Source organism: Buceros rhinoceros, unplaced genomic scaffold (genome assembly GCF_000710305.1).
Source record: "Buceros rhinoceros silvestris isolate BGI_N320 unplaced genomic scaffold, ASM71030v1 scaffold16030, whole genome shotgun sequence".
Classification (NCBI taxonomy): Eukaryota; Metazoa; Chordata; class Aves; order Bucerotiformes; family Bucerotidae; genus Buceros; species Buceros rhinoceros.
The window spans coordinates 2398-14029 of record NW_010388024.1 but is presented as its reverse complement, the minus strand read 5'-3'; the positions used below and the strand labels follow the sequence as shown (position 1 = coordinate 14029).

Here is an 11632-nt window from a genome sequence, read left to right as displayed (position 1 = left end):
AATTCCATCCCTTTAAGACAAAAAAAAAAAATTACTTCAAGAAAACATTCCATAAATCTACAAATGTTAATTTACAATACCTGATGAATGGGTGTAGGAAAAACACCAGTAGCAGACCGCAATAGTATTCAAAGGGAGTTGTGTTATCTTAGGACAGGAAATAGTGGAGATGCACTTCATAGTGATCCACACAAAGAGAATTCCATCCCTTTAAGACAAAAAAAAAAAATTACTTCAAGAAAACATTCCATAAATCTACAAATGTTAATTTACAATACCTGATGAATGGGTGTAGGAAAAACACCAGTAGCAGACCGCAATAGTATTCAAAGGGAGTTGTGTTATCTTAGGACAGGAAATAGTGGAGATGCACTTCATAGTGATCCACACAAAGAGCCCGCCCCTGTATTCCAGGACAGGCTGCTCCAGCAAATCTGCTCGAACTGGCTCAAACACCTGCACACTGTGCCATGCCCTGCGCGAGCAGTGTCACATTAACATTCCACTTACATCTTCTGCATTACTGACCTTGTCCCGCTCCCAAAACCGAAGGCTACTTTACACAGTCCAACACTGCCGTCACTGGGATGAACAGAGACGAGGTCAAGCTCCAAACCTTAGACTCATACACCTCTCTAGCTCTGATTTTTCAGGATCAGGTTCCGCAAAATGCTGCGGATTTTCTTATCTTCATCAACAGGAATCTTAACCCTGCAGAATGTAATGTCCTGCTCAATGACTATTTCGACGTATGAACGTGTATGTATCTATATCTATTTATAAGATAATTTACACAGTTTTGGGGTTTTTTTTTTAAGTGTGGAGAGCCTGCTTGCCTGTACGGGGCGGGGACAGTTCAATTTTGAACATGTTCCTGTCATAAGTCTTTATTTGGGCAACAACATCTAGTAAAACAGAAACACGGCCTGCCTTAAGTGATTTCAGGCAAGACACTATCTGCGCATCAAGCAGGAAAAGAGAGAGGTGTCTGAGCTTTCAGAAAGAACAAAGCAAAGCTGCTCCACAATCTGAAACACCTTGATTCTTGCAGAAGCAGCGTCGAGTTCTTCTTAATCCTGGGATTTAAATGCACTTTCCTCAAGCGTGTGAAACTCATTATCAATGTGGAAAAAATAGAGACTCTGCTACTAGCCGTATCAGCCTAAGAAATCCACCCTCAGCATTTCTTCTTGCACAGTGTGCGAGCAGACAGCACACAGACTTGGAGCAACGCAACAGCACATTTTTCTGTTTGAGCTGAACGCTTCTGCTGGAGCAGTGAGCTGCAAATGGCATCACCTGGCAGCTCTTCCAACTCCCTGCAAGTGGGACTCCTGCTGTAGCCCTTCCTTCCTCTGAGGGCTGAGTACCATGGGCATACAAAGCACTACAGCACTACTACCTGCCTTAACAGCCTACCATGACAGGATGTAGACCGCCTATTTATAAAGCATTGGTTCCAAATGGGAAACGCTTTTAATCCTTTACAACGGAAAATACCAGTCATTAGAAATAGGAAGGTTCAAGCGAGAACAATTCGACGCTGGAAGGACAGAACAATGAACCTGCCTTTGGAGGCAGCTGTTAACCTCTCTAATTAACACAACATTCTTAATGGTAGTTACTGAAAAATAATAGCAAAAAGCTCTTAACTTTGGTCAGAGTGCACTCAGTTTGTGAAGTTTTCTGTCATTCCAGACTTGGTTCCTGAATCTGCTTCAACTCATTTACTCCAGAAAGCCACAAAAATTAAGTGCTCATCACAGAAAAAGGATCCGGAGAACGCTCGCAGCACTGCATCAAACACTGGGTGTGCAGAGGAAGCAGAACTACACCTTCTCTTAGCTGCAGTTCAAAACAGCGAAAACCACAGGAAACAAAAAGGCTGAAATATAACTTGCTCTTTCCTCCCAAAGGAATAAAATCAGTCAAGCCACCAGGGCAGAAGTTTTCAAAAAGAGCAACAAATCACTACCATTTCTACTTACAAGTATCTTTTTACATTATCAACATAGTTCAAAGCTAGGAAATTGCTAATCCTCCATTAAGCTATGAGTAACGAAAAACATTTTACTAGCCAGCGAAAATATTTTTGCCTTCTAACCTACTGAATCCTGATACCACTTACTAGAGCAGATGTTCACACATTAAATGGCACCAAAATAACAATTTCTTCTAGAAGATGCTCAGAAGCCTTAAAACTCGCTATTCCTCTTCTACTGAAATCTTTATAGCATTTTTGTCTTTAATTTTGTGATCTGCAATTCCTGAATAATACAGTGCTTGTAAGTAACCAGTAGAAATAAATGCATACAGAACTAAATCCTGAAGTATAAATTGCCATACAGACCAGATAGATTCTTGCTAGAAAAGAATTTCTCTGAGCTCGTCATTTGGCATACAGTAAAATATGATGATGCCCTTTAAACATGCAGTCAAAAATCTTTTCTACTCCTTCCCTGTGATGCAATCATACTTTTCTCAGAAAAAAAAAAGCTAGCGTTCCTTTAGCCTCCTTTAACCTGCAAAGTATGCAAGATTTCTGCTTTATAATAATGCTTTGTCGTTTTGAATCCTAAGAGAGATCATCTTCCTCCATGCTTGAGACCTGAAAAATACTCTTTGTCTTAAATTCCTGATGAATTCGGAGCAAACTGACGGCATCTTGAGAGTACAAGCCCATTAATGCAATAGGACTCATTTACCCTGAAACCTACAGTTTGTGGAATGTATAATTTCTTGTAATAAAAATGTATTTTATTGTGTTTGGACCGAAGAGCAAAAGGTACCTTTATTTCACAACAGTCTTTTGCAGTTTTCTGTATTCAGGCTCACTGTGCTATTCAGGTTCCGCTGTGCAAGAAGAAACTGTCACTGAATGACACCCTGAATTCATTACAAAGCTGTACCGACAGGGAGACAACAAAAGGCAGAAATTTAAGTTCATTCACATAGTGGAAGAACCACATCAAGGACAGGTATCATGGGCTCTGGCTGAAAATGAACCTTCACTGATCTAAACAGAGCAGAAGCGAGAAACATGGTTGAATCTACAGAGCAGGGCAACTATACACCATGGTGCACCGAGCAGGCCTTGTCCTCCAACTGCACAAGGCAGAGGAGAACAGGGAATGCTGTCTCCCCGTGCACGTGGCTGGATTTCTTTCCAAAGCATATCGGGGGGTGCTGCTCACCTTGCAGTGATGATAAACACACAGTGCAGCACTCTGGAGCACCCCTCTTCTACACCTAAGTCTGTATCATCATAACAATGAAAACACAAACCAGGAAAGGCAATTGCCTTCTCTGTTGTCACAGACTGCAAAGCACTGGCTAGTACTGACACAAGAAATTTTCGATGTCTTCAGTGCAAGAGCATTGGACTCCCAGCCAGCATACTTAGAAGAAATTAGAAGTACAGAAGTGATACTGAATATGTCTCCTCTGGTTGTCGAATTGAAAGCTGTCATTCATGTCCAGGATGGTAATTTCAGAGTCAGCGTATGTTCTCCCACTGAAATGGTTTGTACAAGAAGTGTTATAGGAATAAATAAATAACCTTAGCTTATTCTGACTCCTAAGAACAGCAGGAACTACCTATCTAAAATTAAGAATGTCTTTGACATACATCATTGAATCTATCCATCCTCCACGCTACTCTCAACACAAATGCCCCAGGAATTTTTAAATAAGAGATTAAAACCAAAGAGAGACCTAAATCTATTTTGGGTATGTGCTGTCACTTCCTACACTCCCTAGGGAATCACTGTCACACTTGGGAAACCTGATCCACCAGTCTTCGTTTTGACCCTAAGCAAATCACTCGGTCCCAGATTCAGGAAGCATTTTGCAACCCAGTTCCTAATGAAATGTATGAAGCCACGTGTCTAAAAGTTCATTTAGTGGATGTGGACCTGAGTCCCTCTGTCAGCTTAGGAACCAGCTGACAAAAGCCTGGAGACCTCCCTGTCTAAAAGGGAGGTATTTCAGAGCAAATAATTTAAAAACTGTTTTGTACTCAGAAAGGACAGTTGTGGGTTTAGCAGACAGGCTGAGAATGTCACAGTACCCTCTCCCGTCCCACTTGGTCCTGCTCAGCATAATGAGCATCTCCACAGCAGCACGATGAAGCAGCAGCCGATGACCCAGGATGCAGCTGCTGCTCCTGAGATCACAGAGTACCTTGAATAGACACAACGCATGAAGTACCTCTCACAGTCACAGATCTGTTCAATCAATTTGCCTCCAATTTGTTTTCAGTGGCAATATAATAAATGCACAAGTGAAGGAAAAAAATACAATTTTCACTTACCGACTTCCCCTCAATTAGAGTATTTTATCGGATTTTGACATGCAATTTGAGATTGCTCTTCTTTCCTTCTTACATATTTATGCATTTGTTTTCCAAAGGACCTGTTGCAAAAAAAGTTCGAGATACACTCTAATTTTACAGAAAACGATTAAAAATAAAAGTTAATTCAACCATCTCAGTACATAATGCTTTAATGAGGTTTCATTCAGAATTAACACCATCGGAGTTCTGAATACACAGAAAGCATGGTGGCAATACGTAAAGTTTCATTTTTGTACCTGGTTCCCAAGTACAAATCATTTAACCCAGAATTTGTCAATCATCTTCTCCACGTTAGATATCTCTGTGGAAATGAAGGAATTTCAAAAATTGCCAATTTTTCTACAAGCATTGTTTCAAACAGAGGTCCACAAACACGGCAATTCTATAAACTAGATCTCATTCACTGCAAAATCAGAAGCATTTGATCATTAAGTTACAGCAGGAGGAAAATGCACACCCTGTCCCACGTCTGCAGATGTTATGGACCGTCATGTAGCTTTATTTAATGACAAGAAAAATATGTAACTTACATGCTGGGTATTATAGATTTTCTTTTTTAATCTTTGCTTTTATTTTTTACTGTCTCATGCCAATTAAACAAAAAAAAAAAGTAGGCCTGTGTTCCTGTATTTATATCTGGATACAATGACAGTAACACGGAACCAGTAGCTAACAGTCAGAGGAAGCTGGTGACACAGCCTGGAGCACCACGGACAGTTCAGATTTCCAAGACTATCGATACAGTGCAGAGCTTATGCTAAAAATTAATTTTTACTCAGAATGAGTTTCACACCTGTATTTATATCTGGATACAATGACAGTAAGTAACATGGAACCAGTAGCTAACAGTCAGAGGAAGCTGGTGACACAGCCTGGAGCACCACGGACAGTTCAGATTTCCAAGACTATCGATACAGTGCAGAGCTTATGCTAAAAATTAATTTTTACTCAGAATGAGTTTCACAAGTCCAGGATCACCTGAAAGACACGTTTCGTTTTTCAACACAGGAAAGACTTTCCACAAACTACACATGGAACAGACTTTCTGCTCTTTTTCTGGTTTTCCGTACTGCATTTATCCAAACATGAAGAGGAAGTATTTCACATTCTTGGGTAGTTTCACACAGATTTTTCACATCCCAAGTCAAATGATTCTCAACACCTGAAAGCTTACGTGACAAGAACTTGCCACATCAGGAGTTACAAGATAATGATCCTTTATTCAAGGTTATGGCCTGATCCCAAACTCCTTGCATGCCAGTATTATGCAAAATCATTTTCACATTCCAAAACTGTCTGAGAAGCTTTACTGACTGAAAACACACTTAAAGCCCATTTTTTATGACCACAAGAAGTCCATAATGTCTGTTAGTATCCCCAAATACCAAGAACGCTCTCATCATTAATTAGATATAATCGTGATAGCAGTGGGTTTTTTCACTCCCTTATCTCCTAAATTTATTCTGCATTACGTGGACATCACAGAAATGAACTCTATACAATAAACTATGTAAGCAGAAGAGTCTTCCTTCAAATACAAACAAACAAATTACAGTTTCCATCAAATGAAATCGGCCTCTCGTGGAAACCTTCTGAACTGAACAATAAACCACTTCACCAAGGACTCCCTAACAGGGTGACACAGCACTTCTTTTGATGAAAGTTTCAGCATTCCGGCTGAAATTTTCAAGGAATCAATGTAACATCAGAAAACTCTATGACTGTAATAAAGAAAAAATTACGGATCTCTGAAGTCAGGCAATAAATCCAGCACTTCAGCTGGCAAAACTCTCTCATTATGAGTCTGGCCTTGGCACTTGAGATTACTATAAAAAAACTTACGGATTTTTATAAATAAGTGCCAGTACAGTTAAGCATCAGCCTATATTTGAAATCAGATTTGATGCTGCTGTGATTCCGTGAATTCTAATGGAAATCCAAGTTTTTTCACACTGCAAGTGAACCTGAAACAGCAAAATATCTCATTTTGCATTATTTTTAGCTGAAATGTATGTCAATGTGAAATAATTTGAACTACATTAGTAGAACTAAAATGATCCCTAGTGTAACTCCATTCACATCGGTTACATCAAGAATGCATTTCACCACTATAATTGAAAATGTAAAATGCCTGAGTGATGATAAGGTTATTTTTCTGAGAGTTGTCAGTATCCACTAAGACTGGGGAAGCTCTGACAGAAGCAGTAATAGTAATCTGAAGCCATAACAGCTCAAATACAGGGCTTCTCTGGCACACAGTTTCAACCAAAGTAATACTTAATGGAAATTTCTGTTCCTTGTTCAGCACTTGGTATCTTTGGGTTTTAGCACATTCGGGGTAGGACTTTGGCATTTTCAAACTGTGTTGTAACTGACTGGACCAACAGGTAGGTGAACAATCAAATTCTAAGCCAGCCCAAGTAAAGGTATTTGCTTCCATTCTGGAATGCACGATTCTTTCTGTGATTCAGAATGGTCTGCCAAACTCCTAGCACGATCTAACATTAAGCTCCAGTAGTTCTTATTTATAACGACAAAGTACATGAGTTTATTCACTGCAGGAGGCAGAGCAGGCTCCACTGTTACCTTTGGATACATCTCCTCCACAGGAGTGCTGACACACCCAGAATGTTGCTCTGCCAACTGCTACCAGGTCCTCCTTTTCATTCAGACAGTACTGCTATGATCACAGCAAAATGCAGACATTGCCACGTTTGTTCTAAATTAAAAGGTTGTGTGCCGGTAGCAGAATAGCTGAATGACTTGGAGAAGCTGGGCAACTACTTAAGCAGTTATCTCATGCTGAGTTCCATGTCCACAGTGCGAACAAAGGCTTATTCAAAGAATTTTCTTCCTTATTTCCATTAGAGATCTAAAATTCCTCCTCTTATGAACCCCCTTCCCTTTCAACCAGTCAATACTGCAAACGCACACTATTTTTCTCTAAGTTCTTTATTCATCTAGTTAGTATTTCTCTGACTCTATATTCTTGCCATAGTCCCTGGTATTATACAGTCTCTGGTATTACACAGAACTAGCAAGCTAGCTTACAAGAGAACCCTTATGCTCTTTTACATCATTAACTACTAACTGTTATAGAAACAATTTCGGTTACAGATTTTTACCGGATTTTACAGAATGCTCAGTCTCACTGCTGATATTGCCCCTGTAAAACAAAAAAAAAGCATTTCGTACGTTTAACTCAGGTGAGCTACAACAAAATGCAACATTCAATTTTGGCAAATGCCTATGTATGAAATTACTGAGCTGTTTCATTCAAAACGTAGTTGGAATTAATATCACCACACTAGGAAGGAGCTTTGTTTAATGCTTCACATGAAACCTGTCCTGTGATTCTAAATTAGGAATCAGACATTTAAACGCAACATTTGAACCAGGGCTTGCTCAGCACAACACAGTCTTTCGTGTGTGTTTTTGTTTTTATTAGTTCTTCTGCAATGCAAAAAAAGGACAAGCAGATAAACTTTTCAAAGAGGCAATTCACAGAAAATCCATGAAGGCAAAAATCAACCATTAAAGAAAACCCTATGTCTATGGCTCTGTCCATACACACCGTTCTCTGGCATACCAAAGATGCTGCGCACAGCAAACAATGCTTATCTGGTAGATTATGCACAATGTCATGGGTGCCCCATCTGGACTGCTGCTATTGTCACTTTTTCAGCTCCAGAGCGATAACCCATCGCTAACCAGCTCTCCCCCGCCCCTGCAAAAATCCTCTACTCAGCTTTGATTGAGTATTGCACAACTACTGCAATTCACTAGTGTTGGTAAGCCCCTTTTTCTCTCATAATGGCTTGTCCCAGCCCTTAAAGTGCATATGCCAATTTGGTTCAAGTTTTATAATCTGGAATGTTCCACAGTGCCTCTTCATAAACAGTTCCAGTTTAATTGTGCCTTCCCTAGGTAATTTTAAGTTTTAAAAAAGTGCCTGTTCTGAATCTATTATTTATGTTATACGCAGCAATATCTTACCTATTTCATTCTGGAGTCCGGAATGTACTATAGGCCAGATAATCTTCACCTACCTTCATCTCCTAGGACGGGCAATGGACGTTTTTGACACACAGTAACATACAGCTGGCCTGAGAATCAGTGAAAGGAAATTGTGGAATGTTTTCTCAAGGACTGCATGGGACCCAACATGTTCATTTTGAATCCCAGAATGCCTGTTTTGGATCTTAAATGTTGCTTCAAATACACATGGGTGAAAGCTGTAATTAAGGGAAAATGCAGCACCAATAATAGCATGTTAAAAGTTAGCAATTCTCAGTTTTCAGTACTGTAACAACTGAGTATCTTATTCCTTCTACTTCTCCTCCCATAGACTGAATTTCTTCAATACCGACAAAGTGCATGTACTAATCGCAGACTCTGAATGTTAAATTAACCAGGAAAAAGATACAAATTAGGTTGGTATTTCTTGAGGGCATCAGTAGAAAACACTGATTTCAAACAATTTTGATTATAAAATTTTACTTCACAATCCTTTTCCAGATCACAGATATTCATAATTAAAAAGAGAATGGAATTAAGGTAATGTTAGCTGTTTCGCCATCAGCATCACATAAAGAAAAGAGAAACCAAGTATGATGCAGAATTCACTCTTCCAATGATTGTCATTGAACTATTACATTAGTAAACATTCACAGTATGAAGTCTCTTTCAATATATCTCCAGCATATAAAGTAGTGCAAAAAAGCATTCCAGTCATTTTGCCTTTGCAGTCAGACCAGGTTAAATGATTCTCTTTCTTCATTTCTTTCATTATTAGACAACAAATGCTGCAATGCCTCCAAAGAGAGTTATAAAAATAAACAATTTCTGGAGGGTCAGCAGGCTTTTCAAAGTAAATTTCCAGTTAAAAACAAGCATTATAGATTTCAAGAAAAAAAAAAATTTAGATCTATCTTCTGTAGAATATCTTTTTACAATAAATTTACCATTTGAAAAACAATGACTATGGTATCCAATGATTGATGGTAGCTGCTATTAAAGCACTGATAAACAGATAAATGACTACCAAACTTCATTGCTTCTTACATAGTAAATACCTCTGAATGCCAACTTTTACCACAGAGCTGTTACTAGTGATGTCAACAGTTCATGCACCCACTGTAAAACTGACTTGGTGTTGATAAATTTTTCAGCCTCATGTGCAAAACACTTGCATTCTAATAAAAAATATAAAGTCTGAAAGTATATCAGATCTAGCAACGCCTTCCTCAGGTTATACCACTTATTTGATATGTAATACAAGTTTAGCAATGCTTTTTATTTGTATTTAACCATTAAACAGCATACCACTGTATGCTGTGGACTCTTGTTTGCATATTTCATTATTTTCGCTGCACTCTTTAATGCATAAATATATTTGGAAACGTTCAGAATTACACATCAGTTTCCACAGAATTTGAATTTACACAGTTTTTCTTTTCTGACTCACTGCTATTCCCCGTGTCCTGACTTTTTTTCTCCTTTACACAAAGAGATTCTTTAACTCCTTCTTCCATCTCCAAATACTCTGATTTATCCTCTGTGGATGAAGATGATGAGCTTCTAAATTTCTTCAGTAAATTTGTTGGGAGGTAAGGGCAACTGACTGCATTTTGCATCAGCTGCGTTTGTTCTTCATTCTCAGTCTCTCTGTGGTAGAAATAGTTAAAATTGGAGACAATCACTGGCACTGGTAAAGCAATGGTTAACACTCCCGCAATGGCACACAGGGACCCAACTATTTTCCCACCCACAGTTATGGGTTTCATATCCCCATAACCAACTGTAGTCATGGTCACTACAGCCCACCAAAAGGCATCTGGGATGCTTTGAAAATGGGTGGCAGGCTCATCAGCTTCTGCGAAGTAAACAGCACTGGAAAACAAAATTACTCCAATAAAAAGAAAAAAGATGAGGAGGCCGAGTTCTCTCATGCTGGCCCTGAGCGTATGACCCAGGATCTGCAAACCCTTGGAGTGCCTGGAGAGCTTGAAGATGCGAAACACCCTGACCAGACGGATGATCCTCAGGATGGCAAAAGACATGGCCTGTTGACCATTATTGCCCTGCTCCTGCGCCAAGTCAGTGCCCAGAGTAATGAAGTAAGGCAAGATGGAGACAATGTCTATGATGTTCATGATGTTCTTGAAGAAGTGTGCTTTGCTTGGACATGCAAAGCAGCGCACTGTAAACTCAAAGGAGAACCAAATGATGCATACGGTCTCTACAATGAAAAAAGGGTCATTGAAGATGGTGTGCTCCCCAGCATCCAGGTGAAGGGACTCATTGGAAAGCCCCTTCCCTGAGCTGAGAGACATGAATTCTTTGTCATCTCTGAACTCTGGCAAAGTCTCCAGACAAAAGATGACGATGGAGATCAAGATGACCAACACAGAGACAATGGCAATGCCTCTGGCCGGACTGGAGCTCTCCGGGTACTCAAACAGCAGCCAAACCTGCCTCTTAAATTCATTCTCCGGCAAAACTTTCTCCTCTTCCTCTTTGACAAACCCTTCGTCCTCCCTAAACTTGAGCATGGCCTCCTCCCCAAGTTGGTAGAATTTCACCTCCTCAGAGAAGATGTCAAAGGGTACATTGACTGGCCTCTTCAGCCGACCACCACTCTGGTAGTAGTACAGGATGGCATCAAAGCTGGGCCGGTTCCTATCAAAGAAGTATTCATTCCTGAGAGGGTCAAAGTATCTCCCTCGCTTCGCTGGATCGCCCAGCAATGTCTCCGGAAACTGAGCTAATGTCTTCAGTTGGGTCTCAAACCGCAGTCCTGACACGTTGATTACCACACGCTCACAACACTCGTACTCACTGTAGCGAACAGAGCTGTAACCCCCCGGGCCTCCACCATCATCAGGTGGCTGGTCCAAGTATGAAAACTCATCCTCCCCATAGTCATCACTGTAGTAGAGCTTTCCTTCTTCCTCATCGTCTTCATCCTCGTCTTCATCCTCCTCTTCCTCCTCACTCAAGTCCTTCAGTATTCTCTCTTCAGAACCACTGAGAGGCAGCAGCTCAGAACAGGGGAAGGAGGCCCCACACTCCCTACTTCCCAAGCGGCGGCTCCTCCTCTTCCTTTTCTTCCACCTCTTACCACCCTGGCGGTGGGGCATGCTGCTGCGTGACGCATTCCCACCATGAGAGGAGGATGCACCTCGACTCTCTTCCTGATGATAGTGGTGATATGGTCCACCTCCACCTGTTGCCCCACCTTCTACCGCTGCTGTTGCTGCTGCTACGGCCGCAGCT

General features: G+C 40.5%; 1 protein-coding gene across 2 annotated transcripts in view; it reads right to left on the bottom strand.

Moving 5' to 3' along the window:
- Positions 1-8592: 8592 nt before the first annotated feature.
- KCNA4 (potassium voltage-gated channel, shaker-related subfamily, member 4) overlaps positions 8593-11632 on the bottom strand; it is a 3278-nt gene continuing 238 nt past the window's right edge. For both annotated transcript variants that reach the window (XM_010144502.1, XM_010144510.1), the window contains exon 2: positions 8593-11632. This exon is cut by the window's right edge. In XM_010144502.1, the coding sequence (XP_010142804.1) occupies positions 9766-11632 (1867 nt within the window). In that variant the 3' untranslated portion in view covers positions 8593-9765.